Raw genomic sequence first — 14,509 nt, 5'->3', positions numbered from 1 at the left:
CACAGGCAAAAAGGGCCAAGCCAGGTGGATTTCTCCTAATTTTCACAGATGCTTTTCGGGCTTTCGCAAGTTATGTTACATGCTTGTTTTAAGATAAGTTATGAGTTACGGGAAAACGAGGAAAAACACTTTTACGAATCCTCCCCCTTTCACGCACACACACAAATGCACCTTACACCCCACAAATACACACGCACGCACACACACACGTCGAGCGTTTGGCATACGAAAACATGATGCAAACTTTTCCTATTGGAAACCAATTGTGTTTTCCATCTGAATCGGATGGCACCGTGGGCCGAAATACATGCTATTCGCACATAAAAGTCGCATCGTACATGGCTCACTCAATAAACAAATCACAGGAAAAAAAATAAATAACCCAACGCACATTAGAGGTGGAACTAGGATCTATTCTCATGCGATACTATCGATAGATGCGTATCAAGTTGTGTTGGTGGTGTGTGTAATAGGCAAGGTGAGCGGATGGCAACTCTTGTCGTGGCGCGTAACTCCGATAGAAGAAAAGGTGGCAGCACAGAATTTATGGGCGCACTTGGTTAGCAAAGGAGCAAGTACTTGCTAAGCGCGAGTGCTTGGCAGCACAGATGTGGAACGTAGTTCCACAAAGTGGAGAAATGTGGAAGCTAAAGCCGTAAACGATATTACCGTTTGGTAATCGATTCCTTTCGATTCTAAAAAAGATCGATTAAGTCGAAATAAATGGCTTGAAATCAATCAATCAGTTTAAAAATCAAAAGGAAGCCGTTAAGCTTAGAATTGTTGTTATCTAAAAAAATGATATGTAAATATATTTTGTAAGATCAATATGTTTTCATTAATTACTTATAATCCATTGGTACGTAGTGGGCAGTAAAAATGTGATTATTTTAATTGAGGAATATTTCAATAAGATTAGATTTATCACCTTATAAAGATAAAATTTAGCTTAAGGGTAACATAGCATCGACTTCCTAGTAATGCTATCGATTTCTTCGCCCATCTAAAAATATCGATTAGATCGATTTTGAAATCGAATTGCTCACAGCTCTAGTGACAACACCAATGTGGCTGATTTAAACCACCTGTTATTTACTATTTATCCGCAATCCTGACAGAACCATGAACGATCTGAACCTGCGCGTGGCCGCCTTGAAGTTGTGTGCCCACCCCAAGAGGTTTGCCGAGCTGCGCGACGCCCTTGTGCCACTGCCCAACACGTGGATTGCCGGTCGGTTGTGGGTCACTTAGTGACCACCAGTAAGCCATGTATGAACATGCATGCTGAGGCTCCAATCGCTTTTCCATTTTCCAGCGCCACATGACTTTGTGCTTCAGTTCGCGGCGGCCAGGAGCAGTGCGGAGCAGGTGCAGGTGGTCAAGGATGTCTTCTACGGGCAGCAGGAGCAAGATCATGGGGATGTAGCCCGCTTCCTGGCGGATCTCCTGCTAGCCAGTCCCCTGAAGCACGCCGTGCGCAACCAGCTGACCAAGTACGGTGAGCCCACGGCGACTCAAGCCACACGATCCAACTCGATGTCCTATAGCCGATGATCAATCCCATTTAGACTCTTCTCGGACAATGCGCTGGCCAAACAGAATGCGACGCCACATCGCAGGCACTCGAAGGAGCACCTGCTGGAGGCTCTGCAGCAGTCGCTCGGCGAAATGGCCAGCAGTCTCGCGGTGATCACGCCGCCTGTCAGCCACGAGCGCACCAACGATGTCTTCGTGTCCGCCAACGCCTGCCTGCAGAACTTTCCCTTTGGACGGGAGGCCCTGGGCAAACAGGTGCATCGCTTTGCGCCGCTGCTGGCCAACGCTCTGGAGCGCTACTGGGCGGACATTTGGTGCGTCAATCTAATGTATTTGATAGCCGCGCACAATGCTGACTCCACGATTACCTTGCTTTAAGACAGTGACCCTACGCTGGAACTCTCGCCAACGCGTCGCAACGAGCTCTACCTGTACGTGCAGAATGCGCTGCGGTTCCTGGTTAGTCTGCTGGCCGAGTGGAGCGACCGGTTGCGCCTGTTCGAGGATCAGCGGTTTCCGGGCACGGCGAATGCGGTGGCCCAAACGGTGGCTCGCCACGAGGACACTCCCTGGGATGTACGCTCCATTGCCGGCCTGCTGATCGGTCACCTGGCTCGGTTTTCCGGAACTTTCAAGGCGTACGTCGAAGACTGCTCGAGGCCAAAGGCAGAGCAGGACGTTCCCGTACAGATGGCCGCCCTGCTCGTCCTGCGGCCCGTCGATTATGCGGAAAACGCTGCACTAGCACTGGCCATTCTGAAGACGATCTTGGCCGTCAGCGAGCAGAAGAGCACCGTGACCAATCTGCTTGTCTTTATTTCCAAGCACCTGTTCATTTACTCCAAATCGCTGGGCGAGATGCACGCCCATCTGCCTGACGACCAGAAGTTGCTATACCAACGGATCTTGGCGCAGCTGCAGGTGTTCGCCCTGCAGAACATCTCCAGTGACACGGACTCCGTGCGCCACATGAGCAGCGCCCTGCTGCACCAGGTGCTGCAGCACGCCCAGGCCGCCGGCCAGGAGGAGCTCTTCCAAGTCGTCTACCGCCAGTTTGAAGATCGTGCTGCATACCTTAATGCCAGTTGCATGGCACTGGAGCAGCTGGTTGCGGTGGCCGGAGTCAGCAAGTCCATCGAGAACTGCCCTTCGCTGTTCGGAGCCATATTCCCGCGCCATCTGGGCTGTGAGGATTGTGTGGATGCCCTGTTCAAAGGCAAGTATTCTTCATGCGATGCAGCTTTGAATCCTTTACTTATTCCTTTTGTTCCCCTGTTAGCCATGATGGTATCGGCCCACAAGACGGAGCCCTTCGCCGAGTGGCAGAGCCGGTGGTTCGGTCAGCTTTTGGCGGCGATCCGCGTGCCGGAGAAGCGCCGCCAGGTCATTGAGGAGCTGATCGCACAGGCCGTACAGCTGGAGCCAACGAGACTGGCGCAAGTGCTCCTGCCGGACGCCCGGCTACCGCTTAGCTGCAAGCTGGCGGCAATCCTGGGCGTGAGGCAACTCAGCGCCAGGCGGCAGAACCTGTTGCGCGGCATGAAAGAGGAGGTAGAACAGGCCCTCATCGGACTGGACGACCACACGCGCCTACTGGCGCTGCGATTCTTGGTGGAGACGCCGCGTCCCAGCGAGCTTTTAAATGCCGACCAAATGGGCGCCATTGAACTTTATGTGCGGCACAATGCCAACAATCCCAGCGCCCACCTGCGGCAGCTAGGCTACGGACTGCTGCAGAAGGCCCTCAAGAGGGTCCATTTCGGCCTGGTCGAGTACCGGAAGAGCCGCACGCCGGCGTCGCAGGAGGTGCTGCAGTTCCTAATACGGCTCATCCGTGCTCTCGCGCAGAATCTGTTTCCTTCGGCGAACTACGGACGACGCTGGCTGTCGCTGCGCTTGCTGCGCGATTGCCTGGAGTTAAGCGAGTTGGTGGGCATAACGTTCAGCGAGTTGGGAATAGAGCTGCCCACAGAGGCGCTGATGGCCTGCTTGGGCGACAGCTACGAGCACAACAAAGTGCTGGCCGCTCAGCTGCTGGAGCGGTTTCAATCCCATTCCCTCTTCAAGCCGGATGAGATGATCGAGCTGCTGCTCTCGCTCAGGCCATCGGACTCCGCCACCGGAGCCTTCCAGCTGCAGGTCTACTGCAAAGCCAGTCAAGTGCAAAGCGAGCTGCCCACCCCAGCGCACGGTGGCCCATCCTACGAGCCGCTTACCTTCAGGGCACTGCAGTGGTGCCTGCAGCACCTGAGGGAGGGCCTGCGCCTCGCCCAGCTTGATCTTGGCGAGGCGGCCAAGCTGAACCCTTTGTATGGCCTGCTTTTTGCCAGCCGACATCTGCTGCAGCAACTCAAACTCAGGGAATTGGCGAAAGAGCCTGAGTGGAGGCAGTACATAGACGAGCTGGTGACCATGTGCCTGGCAGTCAGCAGCGTGGTGCTGCCTGTGGTCAGCAGCGCTTCCCCCGAAGGCCACCTGCCCGAAACCTGCGACCAGGAGACGGATCAGCCGCTGACCAACGTGCTCGACCGTCAGTTGAGCCGCGCGGAACTGCTGCAGGTGCGCACAACGCCCCAGATGATACTGCTGTGCGCTTGGCGCAGCAGCAAGGAGGTGTGCCTCATCCTGGGCGAGCTTGTCCAGCGCGCGCCGCTGGAGGAGGAGGAGGAGCAGCAGCAGCGCCGCCACGGCGACTTCCTGCTCAGCCGTGCTCAGCTGGAGGCCATCGGGGAGCACTTCCTGCAACTGCTGGCCGAGACGAAGCACCGCGGCGCCTTCGAGCAGGCCTACGTAGGATTCACGATGCTGTGCCGCCGCTTCTGGCACAGCGAGTCGGTGCGCCTCAACCAGCTGCCCGGCCAGTGGGTCGACGAGGCCATGGCGATGGTCAGCGGGCAGGAGGAGTGGGCTGGCAAGGGTGCCCGCCTGTGCGCCACGCGCCGCAGTGCTGGCATGCCCTTCATGCTGCAGGCGCTGGTCTGCACGGAGCTCAAGCTGGGCACCCATGCCACCCTCTATCGCTGCATGCACCGCCTGCTCGAGGTGTGTGAGCGCCGGACAGCCGGAGCCGCTGGTATCACCGCCCGCAGCCACGCCCTCAACATCATGCGCGCCCTCTTCCGCAGCAGCGAACTGGCCGAGCTGGTCACCGAGTTCATGGCCCGCGGCATCCAGTGCGCCCTCGACGGACTGCTGCTCGCGGAGGAGTGGGCGGAGCGCAATAGCGCCACTCTGCTGCTCGCCGCCCTCATCGTTCGCGTCTTTGGCGTGGAGCGCGCCCGCCTGGAGACCGGTGAGCTGCACGTGCGCAACCGCATGACGGGACGCATCTTCTTCACGCGCTATCCGCAGCTCTTCGACTACTTCCACGCCGCCCTGCAGCGCGAGGCGGAGCAGATGGACACCGGCGGCAGGGGCAGCGAGAACGCGAGCGGGAAGCGGCGGCAGGCGGTCCAGCTGGAGGCCATGCTGCTGATGCTCAGCCGGCTGTATCCGTCCTCGCTGGAGGGCGCGGAGTCAACCTTAAATGTAGGTGGATCGGACACATCCCTTCTTGCTTTCTTTCTTTTACGAATATGATTTATTAATTTCCCACAGCTCAGCGAGTTTGTGCCCTTCCTGATTAGGATCTGCCACTCCCACGATCTGATGACACGTGAGATGGCTGCCCTGGTGGTGGCCAACTTTGTCACCCAGGAACAAGCGCTGGCCGAGATCAGGCGCATCGTCGTGGAGCTTAAGGCACTGCAGCTGCGGCTAAAGGTGAGTTCGCATCCTGCTATTACTCGGAATCCTCTCAAGAGCTTCAGCTCCTCCTCCTTTAGAACCCCGGGGCAGCGCTCAAGCTAAACACCAATGTCCTGCACGGCCAGTTGCTTCTGCTGCTGCATCTACACCGCTTGGTTCGCTGGACGCGTCCTTCGTTGACCAGAATGCAGCTACACACCCTCGCCGAACTGGCAGCTCCGCTCCTCCAGCACGACGCGTGTGCATTCAGTGCGCTGGTGGAGGTGATGGTGGCTGCCATGGATGATGCCGTGGAGCCCGGCTTGCTGGACTTCCAGCTGCTGGAGCAGATTGGCGCCGTTTATCTGCTGGATCACAAGGAGGTCCAAAGCCGTTGCCAGCAGCTGGGTATCTCCAACCGCTTCCATCAGATCTTTGGCCTCCATCTGCACCGGCTACGCGGCATTTCCCAGGGAATAGTGCTGCACATCGTCGAGGATCTGGCCGAACCCATCTGGGCTCTGGACGAGCTGAAGGTGGAGCTGTGGCTGTACATTCTTCTACAGAGATCCCTGAGCGAGCAGCATTCGCTGGTCAGCGAGCAGGATATCGAGCACTTTGAATTTTCACGCGACATTCGCCGATATTTCGAGACCCTTAGTCGGGAGCAGCGGGAGGAGGTGGGCCAGGAACTGTATGAATCGCCGGCTGTTCGCTCGAGCATTCTGCACATGACCAAAAGCTCAAAGAATAGCTGTTGGAGCCTTCAGCTGGCCGGTCGTCTGGCCGCCTTGCAACCCCTGCTCCGGGATCCGGGACTGGAACTGAATCAGCTGGTCCAGCGCTGCTCAGAGGAGCACTCCATCCACCAGGAGGCGGGCTTGCTGCTCGGCCTGCGAAGACTGATCGGCGAAAGCAAGATCCTGGAGCGAAAGCACTGGCTGCCCGTACTGCACTACGCGCAGCGACTTGTGCATCCTGGCCAACCGATCTACCTTCGCCATCAGGCTGCCGAGCTGTGCGATTTGCTGGCTCGCAATCACCTGCGGGATCAACTGGGTGCGGGTACCACAGACGTGGACATAGAGTTGGTCGGACGCTTTACTGGACTGGTGCTGCTCCTGCTGCACGACGACGCGGAGTGGGTGCGTCATCGGGCTGTCCAGCTGGTGTGCGGCGCTGGACTGCGGAGGAGGAGCGGGGCTGAACAGGAGCAAGAGCAGGCTGCCAGGGCGCCACTCATCCTGCCCAGTGCCTTGACCCCAGACTTCTTGGACACCATGATCTGTGAGCTGAACCTCGATGACTTCAACATGGTACAGCGCCTGGTTGACATCATCGCTGAGCCCTTCACTTCCGCCGATGCAATGGAGCTGTTCGACAAGCAGGAGAACAACCATTACTGCGAGAGGAACCACGTTTTGACCGAGCTATGGGACGCTCGTGGACGTGCACATCCACCTGCAAGAACACCAACACTAAACGGGGTAGCAAATAAGTGACTATCGCACATTTAATACATATGCATGTACAAAAGTTTTTAAATCAGCCAAATGTTTTACTTTTGTATAGGGTATTTGATAGTCGATCATTTTAAATTGTTGTATTTTGACCAATTTTGGGAAGTACTGTTGAATACAGATACAATCTTTCCTGATTGTTATTTGCTGCGTAATGGGTATTTGATAGTCGATCATTTTCAGTTATGTGGATGTGTAGACTGGCAATTCATGTTGTATTGGGGGTTTACTTATGATCTCTCCATGCGCACTGATACAAAGTCCCTGTGTCTGCGTTAATGGGTATCTGATAATTGCATTCTATTGCTATATTTTGTAGTGAGTGCTGAATTAGAGGGAGACAGACTACAATGCTAGCGGGTAAGGAGGAACAAACAGCCATTCGCTTTAGAAATTTAACACCTTTTATTGAAATATAAAACTAAACATATCGCTCGGTCGGCGCCTACGAATCGAAGCTGGAAGTGAAGTCGTTGGCAGTGATGGGGGCGAACTGGACGAGCGACTTAATGCGGCGGAGGAGCGAGGCGTTGAAGCCCTTGCACTTGATCGAGTATTCCTCGCTGGCGGTCATTAGCTGCGTGCAGAAGGTCTCGTTGAATGTGGAGATGAGCAGCTGCTTGAGCTGCAGGATCTCATCCTGCGACGCGTTCAGCACGGACACGTCGTTGCCGTCGTCGTCCATATTGCTCTCGTTGATGGTGTTCCTGTTTTCGTTGGCGTAGTCGATGGTGTTGCGCATATAGAAGTCCAGATGGATCCACAGCAGATACAGGTTCTGCTCGGCTATGAAGACGGACTGCCTCAGTTCGCTGTGCTTCTCGTTGTACCGCTGGCTCAGTTCGAGGTAGCTTTGTTTACCTGTTGGTCGGTCCAAATGGATACAGCCAAATATCGAATGCATCAATGCAAAATGCTAAGATGATAAAAGCAAGGAGAACTTACCGTTGGGCCCAAAGCTGATGTTGGGCAGGGAGGCGCGTTGCTGGAGGAGATTGTCGGCGATCGACTTCTGCGAGAGGTAGTGGCCGATGGAGCCCTTCAGCTGGTTGAGGATGGTGTGCAGGATGGCCGTCAGCTTTTTGCTGGCTATTTTGCCAGTGCTTCAAGGAGGATTAAATAGATGACATTAATCGATGGCTATACAATTAAGAATGCTGGGGGAATGCTGGACTTACAGCAGCGTCACATCGTTGATCACGGTGGTCAGCAAGTATTTGGAGGTCATGCTCGTCTTCGAGTGGCTGGTGACCACGTTGCGGCAGTAGAGCGACACGTTGGCTGCTATGTCCAGGAAATACTTGACACGTAGCCTCTTCGCGTCCTCAGTGGGGTTGGTCTGCTGATCCTGATCCTGCTGCAGCATGCGCCGAATGGTGGGCTCGCTTACGCAGAAGCGTCCGAACACCACGATCATCAGCTGCTGCACGCGGCCCAGGCGATTGCGCAGCTCCAGCTTCACGCTGTCCTCCAGCACGGTCAAGTCGTGCCTGGAGGCGCGGGCAAACAGACTGCTGATGACCGCCACCTGCTCCAAGTGGCCGAGGTCCATATACGGCGTGGCCGAGCGCAACATGGCCTCGACCATGTCGATGTGCGCGAACAGGAAGTTGAGCACCTGCAGGGCGGCGGAGTTGTTGCGCGGGCCCAGCGAGTTGATAATGGCATCGCAGAGGCTCAGTGCCGGCAGGAGGATCGACCGGAAGCGCTCATCGATGGACGGGAGGAAGTTCTGCGGCTCGTTACGATTCAGCTCGCTGGCTTTCACGTCGGGCTGCAGGTCGTAGACCTTCATATTCGACAGCACGCCCAGCGCCTGCTCGCCGAGGAGGAGCCGGGCTCCCACATTGCTGTGTGCCATGCGCGTGAGGAAGGCCATGCGCGACTCGTAGACGTAGAGCGGCCTCAGGTTCTCCGGCACGGGCTGCATAACCGCGCACAGCGCCGGACTGGACTGGTCCAGGCTTTCCAGTATGTGCTTGAGGTAGCCCCGCGACGCCACAAAGTCGCACAGCGTGCTCACCGCCTGCAGCTCGGAGATCATGTCCAGGCAGGCCAGCGCCAGCATGCGGCACACATCGTGGCCGGTCACCGCGTCGTGGCAGATGGTGTCGATCAGCTTCTCGCCGAACGCGCCGATCACTTCCGCCGCCATGACCTTCAGCCGCAGACGGTCGCCGCGCCGCTGCTCCGTGCTGTTCATGCGTGCACTCTCCTGGCGCGAAATCAACCTGCAATGAAATAGAACGGACGCTACAACTGCCTGCTGCTGCTGCTTTGGGGGATCGGTTGAAGAGGATACACTTACGTCTCCTGGTACTCCAGTTGCTCGTCGGTGCGCAGTCGCTTCGCAATCCGCAGGCAATTCAGCAGGGCGCTGTACAGATTGATGCGCAGCTGCTGCGACTTCACCTCGCTGATCATGATCCACTGGACGAGGTTCTTGAGGATGAAGCGCAGATTGCTGCTGTTGCCACCGGAACCGATATCCCGTCCACCTCCACTGCCGCCATCCGCATTCTGGCCGATTGGCCTCTGGCCCAGACCCAATTTGGAGACCTGCGAATCGTTGCCGATGCCGATGCCGTTGCCATTGGTGAGCGACTCCTCGGCGGCCAGATCCTCGGGGCTCTGTTCCTCGGCCTGGTAGCAGCAGAAGCGCAGATTGGCAAGCAGCAGCAGCACCGTCTCGCTCACCTTTACGGAAATCTCGATGATGGGCTGTATGGGCTGCACCTTGATGAGGACCTGCTCGACGATGTCGATGATGTGCTGGCGACGCTGCGTCGCCGGCAGCACGGCCTCGGGCATGTTGCTGAAGAGCACCTGCACCAGTTGACCCCACGCCGACATGAAGGCCAGCGTGGCGCAGCGCTGCGTCCGCACGCGATTTATGTTGACGGCGTGGTTGAGCAGCAGCATGATTTCCGTGGAGATGGCCTTCCGCTGGCCGCTGGCAATGATGCTCTGCACCATGTTCAGCTCGTCCGTGAGAGTGTAGTACAGTTTGCGCACGTTGATCAAGGTGGCCCTGGAATTGGCGCCAGCTTCGGCGGATGCCTCGCACTCGCGCAGCAGTTGGGTGACCAGATGCGCGTCGAAGAACTCCAGCTGCGGCTGGATCAACGCGCCCTCCTCCAGGACGAGGATATCTAGCATTCGGATGACGTGCAGTCCCTGCGATGTCTCCTGCAGCAGCGATGGCTGCAGGGATTTGACCGCAGTACTTGGAGGTCCGAGAGGCGCCGAACCAGCCCCAGATCCCACGCCACTTATCGATCCACCGGGCGGTAGGGCATCCATGGCGAGGAACGATGACGACGTCTGTGTAATCAGGCTGTGGCCCAGCTCCATCGACATGCCATGGGATGAGCGCTCCATGCCGTTTGCCATTAGCAAAATGTCGCACAGCTGGTTGAAGCGCGTCATCTGGCCATGTTGGGCCGCCAGTTTGACATCGATGGAGACGCAGTTGAGCAGGTAGCCCATGGCGTGCAGCACGTGATCCTCGCGATGCTGCCGAAAGGGCAGCGAGCGAAGGTGGCGCATCAGGAAGTCGCTGCACGTCAGCCGGAAGTAGCGCAGTATCGTCTCCGTGGTGCGGCGATTGGCGCATAGTCCATGGAACAGATGGTAAATGCGCTCCACGATTCTCGCCGTGTGCTCGCAGTACTCATCGCCGTGACGCTGTTGCTGCAATATCAGAGATCGATTTGATCGGTAAGAGTTAGTTAGTTGGTGGCCAAAAAGGCGTTGAACTCACATCCAGGTACTTTTCCAGCAACAGCACCACGGAGTTCACGCACGAGCTTTGCATCTCGATGCCCAGGTGCTGCCGCCCGTTGGCCATGAATTCGCGCAGCACGTCCACGCCGAGCAGGAAGTACACAAAGTTGGGCAACTGCTGGCTAAGATTCATCTCGAACAGCTTGATAATGGCCTCCTTCAGTTGCAGCTCGATGCTGGCCGGTTTGCTCTCCAGCCCGCCCTCTCCCGCCTGCAGCTCCAGTGGCGATTCCACAGTTGTACATTCGCGTTCCCCGCTCACCTCTCGCTCAGTGTCCAGCTCATCGCTGAAGCCCAGATACGGAACGTGATTGTTAAGGGCCAGTTGGTCCAACAACTCGTCGTCGTGCCTGCCCGCGCACACCTCCATTTCCAGGCACTCGACGAAACCCTGACGGATCTCGAGCTTCTCGTTGCTGCCCTGGCCGTACATGCTGAGGATCTGGGTGGAGACATTCGGCAGCTGGGTGACCGAAGCCAGAATCTTGATGGCGGCCAGGGCGTGGCGCGGCAGCCAGCTATTATAGGTCACATACTTGATGATGTTCAGCACGTGATCGGGCTTGCGGCTGCGTGGATTCACATCCAGGAGCATGCGGTTCAGGCCCATCAGCAAAATGGGGCAGTTGGCCGCCGAGTGGGCCTCAAAGAAGGCGTTCTGCTTCGCCAGCGCGGCTTCCAGGAGCAGCAGTGCGTACAGGGAGCACTCCTCGAGTAGCTCCTTGCCCTGGAAGCGGTTGTACTCGTCCAGCCGCTCACGCACATCCTCCACAATGGACAGCAGCAGCTGCAACATTTCGGACTTCAGCTGCAGCTGCAACATGACGTGAAAGCCCGGATAGGGAGGTTCGTCGGGCTTCTCCAGAAAGTCCGTTGCGCACGGCCGGTAGGTGGCCAGTAGGTAGTAGAGCAGTTTCAGGCACTGGGCGCCAACCTGCCACTTCTCGGAGGGCACCTTGTACGCGCGACTGTAAAACTTGAGCACCACCGAATTGATCATGGACTTGAGATAGCCTTCGTAGGCCGGTGTCCGCTGCCCCCCGCTAAAAACCTTCGGCAGGTTGGTGGTCATCAGTGTGTAGAGCAGCTGGAGGATGCCGCGCGTCAGGTCGTACTGCTCCGAACGGCTCTCGATTTGTTCCATCTCCTGCAACAAACTACACTGGCCGCCATAGCTTCTAAGCACGGGCGCAGTGGGTATGATCTGTGAGGCCTCCAGGTGGAACCAGATGACGCGCGCCGTCTCCTTCGATTTGGCCAGGGCAGCCAGCGTCTGCAGAATCTCCGCCTTGAGCAGCAGCGGCGTGGCGCACGCTACCAGGCCCAGGAGCACCTGCGGCGTCTGCCAATTGGGTTGCTCGCAGATCATGATGCGCGAGACCTCGTCGTGCTCCGCCACCGCCTGTATGATGCCCATTACGGCCACCAGGTGCTCCGCCTCTCGCTGCGTAATGGCCTTTGGCGTCGATCGGGTGCGGTAGAAGGTCTCGCCGCTCATGCCGATGTTGGTGTGGAAGTCGTTGCGCATCGAACTAGAAATAGAAGCATGATCGCACTAGAGTTCCCCAGAGATCTTCAATGCCAGATTGAGCCACACTTACGTGTAGTAGTTGCCCAGGGTCGTGAAGAAGTGATCCCAGCTAACCGCATACTGGCCGCCGGTGGCCATCTGGTGCACCCTAAGCATGTTGAAGGCGCAGCGGGCCGAGAAATCGGTGCGTGTGAGTCCGGATATCATCTTGAGGTAGGACTTGAACAGCGTCTGTGGCAGCAGCTCGCTGGCCAAGCTAATGAACTTGAACAGGGACACCGAGCGCGAGGTGTTCTTGTACGCCGTGCAGTTGGTGGGTTCGCCGGGGCCCCAGTACTCGTCGCACAGCCTGATGGTGACGCGCGGATCGCCGTGCATCTTGGCCACGCACAGCATGAGCAGCTCGAAGTTGGTGTCCAAGTTGGGCGGCGGCTCCAGACCCTCGTTCAGGAAGCTGATGATCGTGTGTGACGACTCGTCTGCCCGGCCGCGCAGCTCCGTCACCTTGGAGTTCATGAAGTCGATGAAGTCCGTGATGAGCAGATGGACGCGGCGGTAGAAGAACTCCGTGCTGCCAGCGCAAATCATGATTAGCTTGCCAATCGGCAATTGGCACTCGAGCAGGCAGTACTCACCTATAGACCATGTCCTTTTCGAGCAGCAAGCTGTGCAGGAAGACGAATACCTGCGCTCCCAGTGCCTCATCGATGAGCATCTCATCGCGATTGATGGTCGATATGGTGGTGGCCTGGAGCTGAGCAGGCGCATGCCGCAGGCTGGCCAGCGTGAGTCCGAAGCTGTAGGCAATGATGGCATTGAGGCGCGGTGCTTGCCAGCTGCCCTGCGCGTACAGCTCCTCCAGGAAGCACTCGGCGAACTTGTGATCGCTGAAGATCGGAAGGCGGTCGGTGTGCTCATTGATGTCCTCGGCGATCAGCAGAATGGAGGTATCGTACGCATACAGCAGAGCCATCAGCATGATCAGGGTCACGTCGTCCATGATGCCGCCCGCGTCGTGGTTCCTCCGGCTGGCCAACTGGCGCAGCAGCCGAATGGCAATGTGTCGCGGCAGGCCGCGCTGCGCCGACCAATTGAACAGGGCCATTGCCAATGCCTGTTGAATGTCCTCGTACAGGCCCAGCACCTGGTTCTGGTGCTTCTTGGAGCCGAACGCGCGGTTTGTGGTCAGCATAGCGAACTGCGAACGGTGGACAACAAATGAATAAGTACTTGGGCAGAAAGATATGCAATTATATGCCTTCATACAAACCCACCTCTTTGTCAACATCCATCTCATCGAGCAGCTCCAGCAGGCGTCCCAGTATGTTGGAGCCGTCGACAAGGCCCTCGGCATAGTTGGTGACCAGTCCGGTGATCTGCATGCGTGGAAATAATCAGGGTCAGTGAAACCCGCTCCTTCAGCCGCACTGATCTCGAAACTCACCTCCTTGGGCAGCTCGGTGTTCCAGGAGACGCCGCTAACCACCTGGAAGATGTCGCGAAGGGTGCAGCTGATGGCCTTTCGTCCGTCGTAGTAGAGCAGCACAGCGACAAGGCCTCTGGACAGGCCGGGATGATGCTTCTGCTGGCGCTGGGCGGTGCACAGCAGCTCCACGGCGAACACCTCGTCCAGGTCGAACATGTCGGACAGAATGACCGCCTCGTCAGCCAGGTCCTGTGATATCATTAGCTTTCGCGATTGCGCCTGGATCGGGACGCCCTCGTTCAGGGCACTCCTCAGTAGGTTGCGGCTCTTCTCGCTCCTCGCCTGCCGCCATTTCCATATGATTACCAATGATTAGTTAAGTCTACGATCTGCAAGCGCTAGTTTGGCTGTACCCACCGGATTGCGCAGCAAGTTGGTGAAGCTGGGCTTGTACTTCTTGAGGCACTGCTCCAGGTCCGCGGTGTAGCTACTGCCATTGGACACCGTCGTCTGAAAAACGCTGTACAGATGCTTGTACGGCGTCCACATGTCCTCGGTTATGCCTGTGGACGCATGGGTGGCATTAGTGGCATTAGTGGTTTGGCGTCCCACGCACATCATCATCTGCCCGCTGGCCCGGCACTCACCGTCCATTTCACTTGGTTTCCCTTGCAGTTCTTGCTAAATTGGCAGCTATTCACTATAAAACGCGGCAAGTTTGCTTCGCTTGCGAGAAGGCGCCGGTTGCTAGGGCTGGGTAATACAAATACTGGAGATTTGACAGATGTTCACCACCGTACGAACTCACCACGCTCATGCCGCTACGGTTCCTGTGCCCGCTAACTGCGGTTGCTGCGCTGGCTAAACGGTTGACTCGAACCAAGTCAATCGGAAAATCGATGCTTATCGAACGGTAATCGAGGCGCTGCATCGGTGCGTTGGCGCACCACTAACTAACACAACTTCAGTGCGGCGCGGGCGGGG

General features: G+C 57.1%; 3 protein-coding genes across 8 annotated transcripts in view; 1 reads left to right on the top strand and 2 right to left on the bottom strand.

The window, feature by feature from the left end:
• Nucleotides 1-483, bottom strand: part of LOC27209339 (mucin-5AC) — a 40,079-nt gene extending 39,596 nt beyond the window's left edge. The window contains exon 1 of one of the 2 annotated variants that reach the window (XM_039298028.2): nt 392-483. The gene's annotated coding sequence lies outside the window, so the exon portion shown is untranslated. Of the gene's footprint in view, nt 1-338 lie in introns of both variants that reach the window. The other variant, XM_039298027.2, reaches the window with a different exon arrangement.
• Nucleotides 484-1,011: 528 nt separating this feature from the next.
• LOC6726487 (thyroid adenoma-associated protein homolog) lies at nt 1,012-6,810 on the top strand. Of its 4 annotated transcripts, XM_039297806.2 has the most exons (7): nt 1,014-1,231; nt 1,316-1,493; nt 1,569-1,850; nt 1,920-2,752; nt 2,816-5,064; nt 5,134-5,298; nt 5,361-6,810. In XM_039297806.2, the coding sequence occupies exons 1-7, from the start codon at nt 1,123-1,125 to the stop codon at nt 6,762-6,764; spliced, it is 5,220 nt and encodes a 1,739-aa protein (XP_039153740.1). In that variant the 5' UTR covers nt 1,014-1,122; the 3' UTR covers nt 6,765-6,810. The 4 variants fall into 4 exon arrangements, with proteins under 4 accessions (XP_039153743.1, XP_039153740.1, XP_039153741.1 ...); XM_039297807.2 differs by lacking the exon at nt 1,014-1,231 and having other exon boundaries at nt 1,364-1,498; XM_039297808.1 differs by lacking the exons at nt 1,014-1,231; nt 1,316-1,493 and having other exon boundaries at nt 1,591-1,850; nt 1,916-2,752.
• A 353-nt stretch (nt 6,811-7,163) lies between these two features.
• On the bottom strand, nt 7,164-14,326 carry LOC6726486 (nuclear pore complex protein Nup205). 2 transcript variants are annotated; one of them, XM_039297805.2, is made up of 11 exons: nt 14,173-14,326; nt 13,943-14,088; nt 13,544-13,867; nt 13,374-13,475; nt 12,735-13,297; nt 12,170-12,670; nt 10,546-12,100; nt 9,091-10,475; nt 7,961-9,013; nt 7,728-7,885; nt 7,164-7,643 (listed from the first exon to the last, which is right to left on the bottom strand). In XM_039297805.2, the coding sequence occupies exons 1-11, from the start codon at nt 14,177-14,179 to the stop codon at nt 7,228-7,230; spliced, it is 6,210 nt and encodes a 2,069-aa protein (XP_039153739.1). In that variant the 5' UTR covers nt 14,180-14,326; the 3' UTR covers nt 7,164-7,227. The 2 variants fall into 2 exon arrangements, with proteins under 2 accessions (XP_039153739.1, XP_039153738.1); XM_039297804.1 differs by having other exon boundaries at nt 13,943-14,311.
• Nucleotides 14,327-14,509: the final 183 nt, after the last annotated feature.

Source organism: Drosophila simulans, chromosome X (genome assembly GCF_016746395.2).
Source record: "Drosophila simulans strain w501 chromosome X, Prin_Dsim_3.1, whole genome shotgun sequence".
NCBI lineage: Eukaryota > Metazoa > Arthropoda > Insecta > Diptera > Drosophilidae > Drosophila > Drosophila simulans.
The sequence above is the reverse complement of the archived record's forward strand: the minus strand, read 5'-3'. Positions and strand labels throughout refer to the sequence as shown.

What these genes read in the sequence shown, in the direction of transcription:
- LOC6726486 (XM_039297804.1), bottom strand. Translation starts at nt 14,179, where the DNA reads ATGGACGGTGAGTGCCGGGCCAGCGGGCAGATGATGATGTGCGTGGGA. An exon ending in ACCCTGGGCAACTACTACAC is followed by an intron (nt 12,101 to 12,169) that starts GTAAGTGTGGCT and finishes TTCTATTTCTAG; the next exon opens with TTCGATGCGCAACGACTTCC. An exon ending in CATCAGCTTTGGGCCCAACG is followed by an intron (nt 7,644 to 7,727) that starts GTAAGTTCTCCT and finishes ACCGACCAACAG; the next exon opens with GTAAACAAAGCTACCTCGAA.
- LOC6726487 (XM_039297806.2), top strand. Translation starts at nt 1,123, where the DNA reads ATGAACGATCTGAACCTGCGCGTGGCCGCCTTGAAGTTGTGTGCCCAC. An exon ending in TGTGGATGCCCTGTTCAAAG is followed by an intron (nt 2,753 to 2,815) that starts GCAAGTATTCTT and finishes TTCCCCTGTTAG; the next exon opens with CCATGATGGTATCGGCCCAC. An exon ending in CACTGCAGCTGCGGCTAAAG is followed by an intron (nt 5,299 to 5,360) that starts GTGAGTTCGCAT and finishes CTCCTCCTTTAG; the next exon opens with AACCCCGGGGCAGCGCTCAA.